Source organism: Pempheris klunzingeri, chromosome 4, assembly GCF_042242105.1.
Source record: "Pempheris klunzingeri isolate RE-2024b chromosome 4, fPemKlu1.hap1, whole genome shotgun sequence".
Lineage (NCBI taxonomy): Eukaryota > Metazoa > Chordata > Actinopteri > Acropomatiformes > Pempheridae > Pempheris > Pempheris klunzingeri.
Window position 1 is genome coordinate 29,888,284 of NC_092015.1, and position 17,498 is coordinate 29,905,781.

Consider the following 17,498-nt stretch of genomic DNA (forward strand, 5'->3'; position numbering starts at 1 on the left):
ACCAGCACAGCTACACCTCAGCTACACCTGCACAACTACACCTGCACAGCTACACCTGCACAGCTACACCACAGCGACACCTGCACAGCTACACCAGCACAGCTACACTACAGCTACACCACAGCTACACCAGCACAGCTACACCACAGCTACACTAGTACAGCTACACCTGCACAGCTACACCTGCACAGCTACACTACAGCTACACCACAGCTACACCAGCACAGCTACACCTCAGCTACACCTGCACAGCAACACCTGCACAGCTACACCTGCACAGCTACACCTGCACAGCTACACCACAGCTACACCTGCACAACTACCACCAGCACAGCTACACCTGCACAGCCACACCGGCACAGCTACACCTGCACAGCTGCCAGCAGATTCAAGATGTTTATTATCATGTGCACAGAAAACCAGACAGTTACACTGTACAATGATTCTTACTCTGCAGGTTCCCCTTTCACCAAACAATACAACCTAGTGAACTATAACACACTATAACAACTATAGCAATACACACTAAGCAAGTTATAACTAATCTAAACTTTGATGAAGGGTCTAAATAGAAATGAGTAAGCATACATGAGCCAACAGCAGCAGTGGTCATAAAGTGCACCGTGCATTATGTAAACTTTGGTAGAATTAAGTGTTTCCAGATAAAGTGACAACAGCAGTGAATATAAAGTGCAGATTGCATGTGAACAGAGCTCCCACAGTGGCTGACATTGGTGGATTGTACAGGCTGGAAACGTGTGGTGTTTCCAGGTGGGGCCGATGACCCACCTGCACAGCGGGGAGAGGAGCCAGTGAGAGCAGCAGGGCGGTCACATGCTGTACTTCAGTGTTTACTGAGCAGAGCATGCTGGGACAAACTGCAGAAACACCACAAACACACAGATGATGAAGGATAGAAATGACAGCCGTCACTTTGCACGTGCATGACGGTGACAGCAGCGCTGCTCCTGCTAATCCTGGAGGCTGATGTCAAAGACTGGTGCTGGAGCCACTTCCCCCTGAGGGATCATGGGTAATTTGTGGCCCTGGCCAGCAGAGGGAGGCAGTGACCCGTTGTGTTATTGTCACAGTGGGCACCTCAGGAGGCTGTGCTCATGTGATCGTGTACACAGACACATTAAATGCACCCATGCAGGCTCTCTGAGGTCAGCTTTAATGGATGATAACAGCAGGGACTTTAGAGAGATTTACAGAAGACTTTCACTTCTCACAAGTTCTCAACTAATAAACTTGTGTTAGCAGTTTACCTCCAGGGCTGTTTCATTTCTCAGTGGCCCTGCAGACGGGGCAGCAGTCACCACAGAGCCCGGGGAGCTCGACTGAGTACTTTACTGAGTAAAGCCAAACATGATTTGCATATTTCTGCCCTAGTAGAAAACATGAGTGTGAAACACCGCCAGCGGCTCAGTGATGGTCGTTAGAGCTTCATGTCAGTTTGGCATATCAGGCTCCAGATGTTTTCAGAACAGCTGTTTGAGTGCTGCTACCTTTCTCACATGAGTCTTCCTCCTGCTCTTCCTCCATGCCGTGCTGTGCCCGGATGAGTCCACTGGAATATAGTCCCAGCATCATGTCAGCATCACCTGGACGTTCTCAGCCCAAAACCAAATGTAAAGAGGAGAGCTTGTGTGTGTTATATTAACCTTTATTCTGTATCAGTTGTACTGATCTTTGCTCATTTAGTCCAGGCCTGTTAGTGTCTGAAACATTGGTCATCAGGGATGTTCATGGCTGGTATGCTGTCTCTGTTTGACCCCCTTCAGCGCCCTTTACTGCGGCACAAACAATTAAAAAGGAAGTCAGTCCAACTGTTATTTCCAGTTTGGTGGTCAGCACAAATGTACAACATGACTTTAATCCCCAAAGATTAGCTGACACTTCTAGCTGACACCTGAACAGTCGATGTGCTGCTGGTTAGAGTATCCTAACATATATGATATGACAGTGGGAAGTGTTCCAGCCAACCCCGGCCCCCCCTACAGTCAACGTGGCAGTGAACAGAACAGAAACAGGGATTCGTTCGTGTCGAATGGTGCCGAACATTAGTGGATCAGAATATATCAGGTATGGAGGTAATCTGCAGGTGATCTGGATCAAAACCAGACCAAACTCTTCTATGGATGACACTTCTTTATACAGACTGTGATACATTTACCTGCACGTCAGCACTCACACTTGCAGCAGTTTCCCAGTTAGGCCCAGTGCTGAGGACTGGAGCCGTGCGCTCTGCTGCAGGTCTACGTCCTGCTCTCACACTGCTGCCCTGACAAACACCAGACATCATGTTGAACAGCACTTTCAGCTAATTATCACATTTAATGGGACTGTTTTCAGTGTTTCGTTCCTTTCAGTGAAATTTAATGCAGCGGAGGCCGCGATCACAGTCAGTTCTGGCAAAATGGAATTACTTTTAATGTGACGGCAATTATTGCAGCCTTATAAAGAGCCGTACCAGTAAAAATGATGGATTGCTTTATTTAATACCACAGGATGTCTCAATGTGATTTTCACTCTTTGTCACAGGTGAACAAAACCCGCAAACCACACCTGTGAGAGTGCCGTGTAGTTTTTGTACTGAAGCCTTTAAAACCTCAGACAGAGAAAAATGTGTATATAAAGTATATATATATAGTGCAAAGTGAATTGTAAGCCTTCATGTTAACGAACCAACCGGGAAATTAAACTCAACATTCATCTTTTCTTCATAATCAGTAAGTAAGCAATGTGCAGGTCAGCACACAGGAAAGAGCACGCTGAGAGTAGATCAGAGAGAGACATCACTATGATCACCAATGGTGAGAGTGATGGAGGTTATAACGCTGTGAGAGGGCACAGATTTAACACAGTGTTAGCATCCAGGCTGTCTGTTAGCACCTGTGAGCCAGCAATGGAAGGAGCTCAGAAATCCCACAGGAGAAGCCTTCATGTATTTCAAACTGAGCACGAGCCAAATCACAGTTTCTTCTCTTAAGACCTGTTCTCCAGGTGCCCCTGCACACTCTCAGATCTGCTCTCATCCTATTGTTAATAATAATATTATTGTAGGTGTGTCCCAGCAGTGTGAAGCCATCCTGTCGAAGTGAACTGGGCCTCAGCCACAGAACAAACAGATGAGACGCTCCACTGTTTTTCCTGAACAATCATTTTTATTGAAGATGTTTGTGAAGTAGCTTAATCCGTACTTTATGTAAAATGAATCAAAAATAGGTTGATTATTATTTTTATTGTCATCACACCAGCTTGCATGGATACATATTATCATAGGACAATATATAGTGTATGTTTGAACAACAGTTATGGTCCAGATGTGGACACAGAGGCAGCATGAACAGCAGCTCACCTCGGTGTGCACACTCCTTCTGCTCCACAGGGAGAACAATGAATCATGGGACTGAACTCAACCTGTAACGCTACACCGACGCTGAGAAACCATGAAGAGTCTTTAACTCTGCCTGTGAAACGTTAATGATCCAAGGGGGGGGGGGGGGCGTTGTTTATGGGGAAAGGCTCATTTCTAATATCTATAACTTTATATGTTAACACTACTTTTAAAGAAATGCATCATCATTCTGGGAAATGGTGTGTGTGTGTGTGTGTGTGCAGAGCTAGGCTAACCGTGTCCAGCTCACACACACACACACACACACACACACACACACGCACACACACACACGCACACACGCACACACACGCACACACACACGCACACACACACACACACACACACACACACACACACACACACATGAGTATGACACTGACAGCCTCATGTGACTCTCAGAGAAAAACTCTCAGGTCTGATTTATTTCACACATCGACATGTTTGGGGAAACTGTAATAAAAGCAAATGCTGCTGTTTCCCTGTGAGGTTCACCTGTGAGATCTCCCTCACCAGACATCCCATAAACCCACGAGCACTGTTCTTTGAATGGTGGCAGGAGACATTTAGTGTATAAAGTACATAACGCAACATAACATCTGTGATTATATGCACTGGAGAGCACTGGTTTCCTCTCTTTCTGGGATGGTACGCTGCACTGAAAGTCCTCAGGACGCGAGCACAGAATTAAAAACTGTACAAACTGCTGCTGCTGGACCGTCACTGTTGAAGAGTTAGAAAAATAATCCGGTGGCCCGGCCTTTCCAGGGTGGAGTGGTGTCCTCTGTTGGCTAAATAAAGGCAGGCTCATATTCAGCGTACAGAGAACAGGGTGGAGGCATCGAGGAGTCGCCAGAGGTGTGTGACAGACGTTGAAAAGGCCAGCAGGCTTCAATCTGTCCTTACTGAAGCAAACACACCGGCGTCTTCAGATCGAAACCTCGTATTCTCTCGTTTCCTGCGAAGAGGACAAAGTCAGACGTCACACACCCCACAACAGACGCCCGTCACACACCGGACAGAGGAAAGGTGTTGCTGGACCATGACCTGGCCTGTGACTGCACTGGGACAGCCCCCTCCCAGAGTGAGGGGACAGAGTGAACCCGCCTGCTCTCACTGTTCAGCTTCAGACCTGTGGGGACTTCAGGGCCCCCACGCCCCCCACGATGCCCCTCTGGTGAAACACTCTAATGTGCTGCTGGAGTCAGGTGACGTAGTCCATGTAGGAGTGGTGTCAACAAGAGTCAGCTCTGACTACTTTTAGCTAAAGGACCTCACTACTGTTTCCTGGTTTATTAGTTTGAACGTTTCCTAAAGTTAAACTTGAATTAAATTAGAATGAAACATGTTTCAGGGTTCGGCTGTTGGCTGCCCCCCCCCCCAGAAATATCCAGGACAGGAAGTCACTGGACTCTCTAGTTTCTAACAAACACTACTCAAACAGGAGGACATGGTGCTTTGGGACTATTTTCAGCTGCGGATGAATACACATGCGGTGGTCAGTGTTTCTGGCAGCAGGGTGGTGTGTGTGTGTTCGTGGTAATGAAGGGACATCCAGTACAACAGCAGGGCTCAGGAGGGGGGGGGGGGGGGAACATACAGCAGGCTGTGGGGGGGGGGCATACAGCAGGCTGTGAGGGGGGGGTAAACATACAGCAGGCTGTGAGGGGGGGGAACATACAGCAGGCTGTGAGGGGGGGGGAAACAACGACGGACTCACCTCGTTGTTCTTCAGGTGGGTCAGCATGGGGGAGGAGGAAGGGGAGGAATGAGTCGCTCTCTGATTAGACTCAGTAAACAGAGTTATAGACAGATATACTGCTGCTTAGAGGGCCTGTTAATATAAAGATGGCCGCCTGCTGAAGGCCCCTCCAGCAGGGGCTGAATTAGAGGGGGACCCTGGATAGAGGTGTGTTTCAGCTGATGTTACAGAGGTCACTGTCGCTCACGTGTCTCCTCCACAGGACTTCAGGCCCTGGATGTAACCCTGTCCTTCAGCTGGCCACCGAGGCTCAATTATCACACCGGCTGACTCCCCAGGGCCGAGGAACCTTTGAGAACTGCTGGGTTCCTGTTCACCCCCCCAACCCCCAGCCCTCTGTGCAGAGTGTGTGAGGCACAGAGCAGAATCACACACTTTGTGCAGCATTTCAATACACACTCAAAGCCCCCGTCACTTGGGTGAACCCTAATAATACCAGACGCACCCCCCCCCCCCCCCGGGTTTGAAGCCTGAACTGATCAACACAGACCAGCGGTGCAGTGTGGACACAGACTCTGCTGACTCACCGTTGTGTCGTACGTGGAGCTGTCGAATGCAGACTGAGCAGTGATGTTCTCGTAGGGTAAGCTGGAGGACAGGGACGGCTGCACCGGCTTCCTCTGAGCCCTGAGCACAGACACACACAGTCAGACGGCGGTTCGTCCTCTGCACCTGCGGTCAGCAGCGTTCGTGCAGAGGACGCTCCCCACAGCGCGGGGGGGGGCATCACCTGTGGACGACCGTTCTGCCGTCTGGGTCTGACTGTTTGCTCTGTTTGGGTCACGCTGTGGGCTTGAGGGTCACTGAGGTCAGGCTGGGGGGCCAGTGAGGCTCAAATCCAACAGTGTACAGGTTACAGTTCACAGAAAGCTTGTTCATCAGTGTTTGATCAAATGAAGAGGGGCTGAAGACACATTTACACACAAAGGCATCACATGCCCCCCCCCCCACTGGTCAGTGAACCTACTTTGAGAAGTAGAGGTAGATCCCAATGATGAGGATGAGGAGCACGATGACGGGGATGAAGACAGCTAAAGCTACTTGGGCCCCCTCCATTCTCAGGTCTGCAGTGGACACTGATGGACAGAGAGGGGGGGGGTATAAGATGATGTTCACTGACAGGTGACATGTTAGAGGAACAGAATAAATCATTAATATTCACAGCATCAGCAGAAACACAGGCCGGGCGGTGAAGGTGGTCTCTTACCGTCTAGCCTGCGCTCGGCGTGCTCGGCTGGGCGTCCTGAGGAGGAGACAGCAGAGGTACACTGTGAGCACACAGACCTCTCTGTCCGACGTGTTCAGAGACACTGAGGTGTGTTTGAGTGACTTCACAGTGGGACCAGACTGAATACATGTTACAGTGAAACCTGTGGCTGCTGGGTAGGTGTCTGTCTAACATCAGGAGCAACTAAAGCCACTCAACACATTACAGTCATGTATTAATGAAGTCAGTGTCTTGTGTGTCATTGCTCTCTTTAGTATGAAGCCATGTAATAAGAGGGATAGTTCAGGTTCCCTCTGTGATAACGACCGGCTCTCTGCACTGAGCTGTGACCGCTCACATAGCTCCTGTTAGCTGACTTACTAATTACTGGTTACCACCTTACAGTGAGCTGTAATATGAAGTGATAATCATCCCATAATCATCCGTGTGTTTCTGCTCTTCTTGGTCAGCTCCTCTCCTGTTTTTTGAATTTGTCTTCCAGCCTGTCAAAGTGTTGTGGAGGAGGCTCGAAACGATCCTGAAGATTAAAGACGTTCACATCTACTCAGGCTCCGGCCAAACGCTCTCACTGGATGCCAAACATGAACCACACTGGAGGTTTTCAGAGCTCCTCCACGTTTGATTAATGTCCTCTAATCTTTCCAGCACGTGTTCAGGTTAACATTTACAGCAGCACCCAGCTTTAAAGGCACAATGAGAAAACAAGTAGGAAATATTCAGTGTGTCTATCAGGACACTTTAAAGGGTCTGGCTCTTTATTTATGTGGCTGCAGAGGAGCTGGTTCTGGGAAACAAAAGGCAGCAAAGCAGCCAGGAATTTACATGATTTAACACGGCAGCATCATTTTGTCATCAGCATATGAAAATGTACTGAGAAGAATTATTCGTGACTGCTGTGATTCAATAAAACAAGGAAATATGGGCCGAGTGAAAACAGACGGGGAATTAGTTTCTCTGCTTGTTGCAGAAATGACAAAAGTCTTTTTTCACAACAAAACTATTTTCCTGGTTCTACCTGGTAAAATAACCTGACATTTAGAATCTGTTCCTCACTCAGGAAACACGGAGGCAGAGCGAGGAGCTCCGACAGCACGGCATTCTGGGAACACAGACACAAAACAGACGAGAAGCTCACTGCTGTGTATGAGCAGTCTGACGGGGGTGGGCGGCCGAGGGGGACGGTGAAGACGCTGCTGAAACGCTCGTCAGCTGAGGCCGAAGCTCAGGAGGTAACAGGTAGAGCTGATAACTGACTGGACTAGTTACTGAAACCAAAAATCTAATCTGGTCCATTTCAGCCACATTCACGAGTACACGTGAAAAGTGCAACCTAATATAAACTCAGCTGAGTCTTAATGCTTTGACCTTAACTGAAGCAGCTTTAGTTTCCTGATGAAGCATCTGAATCAGGCCAGCAGGTAAATACGTGAACAACCATTCAAAGTCTATGCAGCTCTTTGAAATCATCCATGTTTAGCACAGCTTTGATGAAAACAGTCTGAAACCAGAGGAGTGGAGCTACAAAACATTCGCTGGTCTGTTTTATTGATGTGTCCCTTTGAGAAGCATCACATCAGAGCCTCTGTGGGACTGAACATGACCTGATGGTGCAGATCACACCTCAGCCTGCACTTCCTCACCTTTGCAGACAGGTGGCAGCCCACTCCACTGGGACGGGTGTCCAGGGACACAGTGGAGGACGGGCTCACCGAGCAGCTGGTGGCCGGTCAGGCAGGAGTAGTGCAGCGTCTCTTCGGCCTGGAAGTGGAGCTTGTTGGAGCTGGGGATCCCAAAGGTGGGGGTTCCCGGGTGACTGCAGGGCTCGAAGGTCTCAGCTGGAGTAGAAGGAGAAGCGGTCACAGGTACAGTGGTGTTAGTGATTCATGTGCTCACCAGTGGGGCCAGAGGAGGACGGCTGTCCTGAACACATGTCGTGGACACTCACAGTCTGCCTACAGGCTCCACCCACCCCCCCACCCCCCCACTGTGTGGTTACCATCAAGCTGAAACCTCCAGGACAGACGGTGAGGATGAGGATGAGGATGAAGGTGGGCTCAGACAAGGCTCAGTAAGATCTGGGGCTCATTTCAAACACTGCGTTTGTTCATCTTTACTGTAGGAGAATACCAGAGCGGGGGGGTTCAGACTTAGTTTGATCCCACTCAGCAGCACGGCTCGGCTGCTGTGCAGGTCAAACACAGTTAAACGTGACTGTGAGACATGTGGCCACTGACATCACGTTAAAACCATGTCACATCTATAAAAACAGCTTCTCCACCACATGTAGCGCAGCTTGAGCCACGGTCCGATCACATGATCAGATGTCAGTCTGACGCCAAAAGATGCTGCGTGTGCTCGGAGAGGAGGAAGGATGTGTGTCCTGATGTCTGACTGACAGTCCTCCTGCAGGCCGTGAAGGCTTCCCTTTTTCTGACATAATTATCATCTCTCTCCTGACCTCCATCTCATGCATAACAATGACCCGGCTTGTCCCCTCCAGAGTCATTTCTGTTGGATTAATTGTTGCCATCGTACAATACGTCTCCACCTGGAAAGTAGGCTAGCAGAGAATGAGGCCTTCATCCAAATGAGGTTAATGCCTTCAAGGCTGCTTATATTTGAACCAGACTGAGGCACTTTGAGCTGGACAGAGTTTCCAGAAACAAAAGGAGAGGCAGGAGGTGGAGGAAGACTTGATACTGCCCTTCACCACAGTTACTGAACAGAGGAGCCCAGATCAGAAGCCTTACCTGATACAGCAGAAACACGTCTAGTAAGATTATCTGATGTTGAAGTGTTGAAGTGAAGCCAGCGACAGCTGATATTCACTTTCCTCAGACCGGACAGCTGGATGATGAAACGTGGCTGATAGAGTGTGAACACTCTCACTGTGGGACGCTGAACCCCTCCTTTCAAAACCAGGCTAATTATCTGCCTTTATTGTTAGTAACTATACATTAGTGCAGAATAAGAGTCTGAGGCCCCCCTGGTGGCCCACAGAGGCTTCAATGATAATATAATATAATATAATATAATATAATATACTATAATATAGTATACTAATATATAATATACTATAATATAAAATAATAATGTATTATAAAATAATATAAAATAATAATATATTATAATATAATATAATGTAATGTTGACTGGTCACATGAAGAGTGACAGGTACCATCCCTGCCTACAGCTCTAACATCCCAGAGGAGCCGACCAGTCACTTCTTTCGGTGGCCAGTTGTCAGATCATCTCAGAAACTTCCCAAAACCAGCCCCCAACTGAGACCTCTCCTTGTTCTGCTGACACATTACAGCGCTGGCTGTCACAGATCTGGAGGTGAGAAGATGGGTCCGCTACGTACGCAGGCATCGAGGCAGCTTCTGGTTCCACTTGGGGCCCGAGGATCCGCGGTTGAAGCAGGTCAGCAGGCTGTTCCCAGACAGGGTGAAGCCCTTGTTGCAGACGTACTGGATGGTTGAACCCACGCTGAAGTGGGGGCCTGACAGCACCCGCCTGCTGTGCTCCACCTTCCCTGGGTCAGGACAGGACACCACTACAGAGAGGAAGGCCTGGTTAGTGTCAACTGTGTCTCTTAGAGGGGGGGAGAGAGGAGGAGGAGGGGAGGAGGAGATGAGGAGGAGATGAGGAGGGGGAGGAGGAGGAGGAGGGGGAGGAGGAGATGAGGAGTGGGAGGAGGGGGAGGAGGAGGAGGAGCAGGAGGAGGAGATGAGGAGGAGATGAGGAGGGGGAGGAGGAGGAGGAGGAGGTGAGGAGGAGATGAGGAGGGGGAGGAGGAGATGAGGAGGAGATGAGGAGGAGATGAGGAGGGGGAGGAGGAGGAGGAGGGGGAGGAGGAGATGAGGAGTGGGAGGAGGGGGAGGAGGAGGAGGAGCAGGAGGAGGAGATGAGGAGGAGATGAGGAGGGGGAGGAGGAGGAGGAGGAGGTGAGGAGGAGATGAGGAGGGGGAGGAGGAGATGAGGAGGAGATGAGGAGGAGATGAGGAGGGGGAGGAGGAGGAGGAGGGGGAGGAGGAGATGAGGAGTGGGAGGAGGGGGAGGAGGAGGAGGAGCAGGAGGAGGAGATGAGGAGGAGATGAGGAGGGGGAGGAGGAGGAGGAGGAGGTGAGGAGGAGGGGGAGGAGGAGGAGGAGATGAGGAGGAGATGAGGAGGGGTAGGAGGAGGAGGAGGAGGAGGAGATGAGGAAGGGGAGGAGGAGGAGGAGGAGGAGGAGGAGGAGGAAGAGGAGGAGGAGGAGGAGGAGGAGGAGGGACCAGTGTTGAAGGTGGAACATCTTCAGAGCATCAACACGTGGGGCCTGATCTCCGTCATGTATCCTCTGGCTGTGTGTCCGTACTCACCTCTCTCACAGCTGGGCAGGTCTCCGCTCCAGGTGAGGTCCCACTGGCACATGAGCAGCTCGGCGCCGACCACCTGGTAACCGGGGTAACACTGGTAGGTCACCACGGTGCCCTGAACCAGCTCAGGGTGGGACGTGCTCTTCCAGCCGTTAGAGATCTCTGGAAGCTCAGGGCAGGTGTCATTACGGGCCACCTCTGTGGGGGGGGGGGGGGGGGGGGGGTCAGACAGAGACAGGAAGAGGAAGACAGGAAGTGAGTGTCTGTGGTTACAGCGACCCTCCTGACTGCCATGTAAATCTGATCATTCATGCTCCTCAGACGATGAACCATCATAACTGTGACGATCACATGGTCTCTCCCTCCCAGAGCCCCCCATGGGTCAAACTGTTCCCACCAGGCTTTAGGTATTTCATCCTGTTAGACTGATTCTCTCTCTCTCTCTGTATATAAATCTTTATTCTGTTTCTCTAACTGAGCTCCAGCCAAAGAACAAACACGTCTGTGAGCGGCTGAGGATGGAACGACGTGACGGACGTCAGGCTATAATAAAGTCCTCCTGGGGGGTGACGGGTCAGTCCCAGGCCCTCTGCTCAGGACGACAGACACAGATATAAAGCTTTACATTCTGTAGCCTTTCCTCCCCTCTGGATTCATTAACTCTTATCAGATAAAGTGTGCTGGTTACTGATGGGGAGGGTCTCAGCCGTCATCACTGGGGGGTTGTCAGGGTCGGGACCGATCGCAGCGCGCAGGTGGAGGGATACGCTGTTCTAGTTCCAGCAGGTGCCTGATGTCTGAGCCTTTGTTCTGTGATGAGACGCTGTGAGCTGTTGTCAGCTGTTTCCTCCCGCCTCCAGTCTGTGTGCTAAGCTAGGCTAACCACACCCCCACTGCAGGTAAGTACAGTGCCCAAAATGTTGAACTATTCCTTTAATCGTACCTCAGAATTCAGTGTGGTCCACACGTATTCATCACCATACTTCGGGACGATCAGCTCAGTTTGGGAGCTCATCATGTTTTTAGTGTCTCACATATCTTTTAATGTCCAACATTTGGAGTATGAGGTGTGTAAACGGCACGCTTCATCACGATGAGACGTTCACCTCATGAAACCTGGCCAACGCTGCAGCGCTCTGTTAGAACCACAGGTGCTCTTCACAGACCACGTTTACTCTACACGACATGAAGCATCACAGGTGAACTGGCTCCATCAGCACATAGAAAACGTGAAGATGGTTCCTCTCTAGAGAGACGGGGGCTGCAGCAGGCCACATCTGTCTTCATGCTCCCTGCAGGGCTGCTGAAGACCAGGGACGGACGGCAGCGGTGGACACAAACTATGGCTGAGATACGGTTAAGGTTGAGTCATGGTTAGGTAGAGGCTGTGCTTATGTCTCATAAAAAGGCCTCTGGTTTCCTGTACGAAGGTCAGACATGTCATCTGTGGCGTGGCTACTTCCTGCACATATGCTGAGCAGTGGATGTAAGTGACGGTGGGGGCTGACCTATGGGAACATAATGGACATTAGAAGGAGCTCTCAGGTCGCGCTCGGACTTGAACATTATGAAAACAGACGATGGAGGAACAAGCAGAGGCAGCGCTGCAGCACTGTTGGTACTTTCCTGACCTTGACATTGCCCCCCCCCCTCTGTGAGGGGTCTTGGACGGTGCACAGACTACAGACCGACGGCACAGTGGTGCTCAGTTGCTCTGAGAGTCTCAGGCTCCACGGCCACTGATGTCTAGACTACTGTTCATGACATGTCCACCCCTGGGGGGTGCTCAGGTCTGTCTCCTTGGTTGTTTCTCTATGACAAACATGCAGGGGAGCCCAGTGTCACTGGGGACGTTAGAGGCACAGAGAAGGTATCAGACTCAGGAAGTCTGTCTGTGTCGGCCTACAGACGGACTGACTCCTTCAGCTCATTAAGTCCCTGCAGCCGTCTGACAGCAGGAGGACTCGTATGCTGATGACTCTGCAGCTCCGATCTCAGCGCTGTTACACTCGGCTGTTCGCTGGTTTACGTCATTAGATGATATGTAGATGACGGCAGGCTGCTGCAGAATCAGCACACACACACCTCCACACGTTAAAACTCTTCACGAGAGAGCCGTCAGATAACCGGGGCTCGTTAATCCTCTGCATAATTACTTCCTTTCCAACTTTGTTTTTCAGAAAAAGTGTGTCTCATGACCACAGAGCTGATGCTGCTGTCGCAACAGTTACTACACCATGATATGAGCTAACTAGTTCACCTTCATTAACTAACTAGTCCACACCACTTCTCTGTGTGCTCACTGTAAAACACTGCCTGAACAAACATGTGGGTCCTTTCTTTTCTGCGTCCTGCCTCACTGTGATTGGCTCAGCTGTTTCTGAGCTATGAGACCAGGCGTGTGATTGGCTGAGAGTGTTTTTATTAATCACCACAGCCTGATCTCTGTTCTGCTTCAGTCAGCACTTTGAGCTGCTGCACATACATGAACCAAACTCGCAGCACAGAGACCTGCTTCAGGGCCTGCTGTCACCTTTTACTATCATCTGCATCAGTCTTCATCATCACGTCTGACATCAGTCACACCTTCATCACTCATCTTAACATACATGTACATATAAATGTGTTTTAGACTGAACAGAGCCAGCGACACAGTAAAATGAAGGAATTCACTGTGTGTTATTAAAGCTGTAGCTTCACACCAGCTCATGATGCAGGAAGCCCCCCCCCCACCCCCCCAGCAGCTGAAAAGTAGACTAAAATGAAAGCTGTTATCTTCCTCTTTGAATTAAATGTCTGATGATGAAATGACTAAACACCCACAAACTTTTATTACAAAAACAACAGCAGCATGAAAAGTGACTCTGACCCACACACTCGAACCTCTACATCACCCCCGAGCACTGGGGGGCTTACCGAAGAAGTGGACTATGAAGCCGTTGCCGTAGCCGTAGACGTTGGTGGCCGGGTCGGACTGGAACTGGATGGTGACGTCTGCGGTGGAGGTGTAGAGCTTAAAGCGGGACTTCGATCCTCCGTACTGCCCCAGCAGTTTGGCTGTCAGGTCGTCTCCATCGTAGAAGGTCAGCAGGTCGTTCTTCCCGACGTTCAGCCTGAAACAGGAGACACACGCAGAGAGTCTCACAGTGAAGTGGAGTCTTTATGGTGTGAAAAGCTCTTCAGCAGCTGCTCTCTGCTCTCACCTTTAAACTCTCTCTGGCAGTGAATGACGTGGTCACAACCTACGGGCCCCACGCCACCTCTGAACACACCCTGCACACGCATACATTACCCTGTGAGAGCCCAGGAGAGGTGTCGGACAGAGCGGGACTCTAATGGTGCACCTCACAACGTCTTCGTGCATTTTTTAAATGACAATAATTGCACAAAAAGGGCCACGATGACACCAGGTCAGAGCGAGGGGACTGATTACCGAGAGAGACTTTTACATCATTCATGGGGGGAGACTGGCTCCTGCCCCCGAGCAGATCATTGTCACCATCACATGATGTGCCTGCAGACAAGGTGAGCTCTTACATTTGAGATCCTATTATTATTTTGACTGGTAAATGGTACAGCTCCTTTCTACATCACAGGACTCTGAGCTGGAGGAGACTGTTGTTTCACACACACTCACACACTGATGCTGACCCCATAGGAGCAGGGGATCGAACCCCCGACCTTCTGATTGAGGGACGACCCGCTCTGCCTCTGAGCCACATTAGTACTTATGTTTAGCTGTTCCGATTACACAGCGTCAGGTCATCAGAAATGACTTCCAGGAGACTGAAACTATAAAATCTGTACTGACTGTCACCACCTGGAGGTTCACTTCCAGCTTTTCACTGCCGTCTTTTACACTCTTTTGTTTGCTCCTTTTACTTTAAAGCTGACGAGAGCACCACTTCTTCTTCTGTTTGGCCCCAGCAGACGTCTCCTCACACTGAACTTGCTGTATGATTGATGATGTGCTGTTCACAAAGGCAGTAAAATCATTCCCCGACCAGAAAGCCTGGATGAATGGAGAGGTGGGGGCTACCTTTTGGTGACACGGACCAACAACCCTGACTGACAGCTGACAGCTAGGAGGCGAAGTGAGGGGAAAAAGGGCCACAGTCATGTGGCAGGAGATCCAGACCATCACAGGCCACAGGACAAAGAGCCAGCTGTAAAGTGCCCCCCTCCAATGAGAGTGAGGCTCCTGGGCTGAAAGAGCAGTGGACTGAGAACATGAGGCCCCCGCCTGCTTCAGCACAGCCTCCATCCTCCCAGTACCTAAAACACCCCCCCCCCCCCTCTAAGGTGGCACTAACCCCTCCTTCATCACACACGTCCACCTGCAGCAGAAAGCTCAGGAACAAGTGTACTCCTGACAGGAACTCAACGAAGCCGAATTCCCACCAAGTTCTTGTCAGCTTGACTGGAACGTTCACAGACTGGTTTGGGATGTAAGACGGACGGGACGGGACGGGACGAGATGGGGGGGCTCTGCAGCGGGTGGTGTACATCATTAGTACCAATCTAGCGAGCATCAGTGATGTCAGAGAGGTGAGAGGTGACATTTAGGAAATGTTTTCATCATGAAGTCACTGACAGCACCCACCACCATGTGACAGGGATCAGCAGAGACGCCCCCCCTCTATGAGCTGGACGGATAAACACACTGTCTGTCAGTTTCTCTGTCAGAGGGCCGTGTTGTTGTGCCGATCGGACCAGAGCCTGTGAAGCTGTTTGAAAGTGTCACCTGGGGCTGAGCTATCTCTTTGTAGACAGAAGATTTAGAGCATGGAAGAAATGGCTTAGCCAGAATAAAGCAGTGACATGCTCTTTGCTGTTGCTAATTAATCACCAGCGGCTCCTGATAAAACTCATTAGCCAGTCTGAGATTGAGCTATTAATCACTATGGGAATGCTGGAAAATCAAAGGTTCAAGAGGCGTGCATGGAATCGACACACGGCAGAAGTTTATTATTTTATTTTCTGTTTCTTTTTTTTATCAAAAAGCGACTGAGTCTGTGAGCAGACCAGAGCTGGGAGGGGGGGGGCTGTTTGTCTTTCCACAGGCTGAACCAGCTGTAGACGCACATTTAGACTCCTACAGTGGAACCGACGTCCCTCTGAACAAATCAACCTCAGACTGTAACTGTAACCCTCTGGTCCCACCAGGCAAGTACCCAGCAGCTCTCTACGGGGGGGGTTGGTCCTGGTTCTGGGCCAAACTTGGGCCTGATACATATTCTAGTGCCTCCCCAGGAGTGAGAGGATTGAATGAATAAATGAGTCCCGACCTGCAGGTTCTCTGGAGGAGCTGCAGAGCCGTGATATCAGCAGGTGTGATACACACACACACACACACACACACACACACACTCACACACACACTCACACACACACTCACACACACACACACACACACACACACACTCACACACACACACACACTCACACACTCACACACACACACACACACACACACACTCACACACACACACACACACACACACACACACTCACACACTCACACACACACACACACACACACACACACACACACTCACACACACACACACACACACACACACTCACACACACACACACACACACACACACACACACACTCACACACACACACACACACACACACACTCACACACACACACACACACACACACACACACACACACTCACACACTCACACACACACACACACACACACACACACACACACTCACACACACACACACACACACACACACACACACACTCACACACTCACACACACACTCACACACACACACACACACACACACACACACTCACACACTCACACACACACACACACACACTCACACACACACACACACACACACACTCACACACACACACACACTCACACACTCACACACACTCACACACACACACACACACACACACACACACACTCACACACTCACACACACACACACACACACACTCACACACTCACACACACACACACACACACACACACACACTCACACACTCACACACACACACACACACACACACTCACACACTCACACACACACACACACACACACACTCACACACACACACACACACACACACACACACTCACACACACACACACACACACACACACACACACTCACACACTCACACACACACACACACACACACTCACACACTCACACACACACACACACACACACACACACACACACACACACACACACACACACACACACACACACTCACACACTCACACACACACACACACACACACTCACACACTCACACACACACACACACACACACACACACACACACTCACACACTCACACACACACTCACACACACACACACACACACACACACACACACACACACACACACACACTCACACACTCACACACACACACACACACTCACACACACACACACACACACACACACACACACACACACACACTCACACACTCACACACACACACACACACACACACACACACACACTCACACACTCACACACACTCACACACTCACACACACACACACACACACACTCACACACTCACACACACACTCACACACACACACACACACACTCACACACACACTCACACACTCACACACACACTCACACACTCACACTCACACACTCACACACTCACACACTCACACACACACACACACTCACACACTCACACACACACACACACACACTCATTCATTCATCCTGACACCAT

The 17,498-nt window shown here is 50.2% G+C and overlaps 1 protein-coding gene across 1 annotated transcript in view; it reads right to left on the minus strand.

Annotated features, from left to right (window-relative positions):
• Positions 1 to 5,641: 5,641 nt before the first annotated feature.
• The window catches only part of sez6b (seizure related 6 homolog b), an 80,295-nt gene continuing 68,438 nt past the window's right edge, over positions 5,642 to 17,498 (minus strand). Inside the window, exons 10-16 of the mRNA XM_070828634.1 lie at positions 13,666 to 13,862; positions 10,753 to 10,947; positions 9,755 to 9,946; positions 8,031 to 8,225; positions 6,370 to 6,405; positions 6,130 to 6,238; positions 5,642 to 5,789 (exon numbers count right to left, since the gene is read on the minus strand). Coding sequence (XP_070684735.1) covers positions 5,642 to 5,789; positions 6,130 to 6,238; positions 6,370 to 6,405; positions 8,031 to 8,225; positions 9,755 to 9,946; positions 10,753 to 10,947; positions 13,666 to 13,862 — 1,072 coding nt within the window. The remainder of the gene's footprint in view (positions 5,790 to 6,129; positions 6,239 to 6,369; positions 6,406 to 8,030; positions 8,226 to 9,754; positions 9,947 to 10,752; positions 10,948 to 13,665; positions 13,863 to 17,498) is intronic.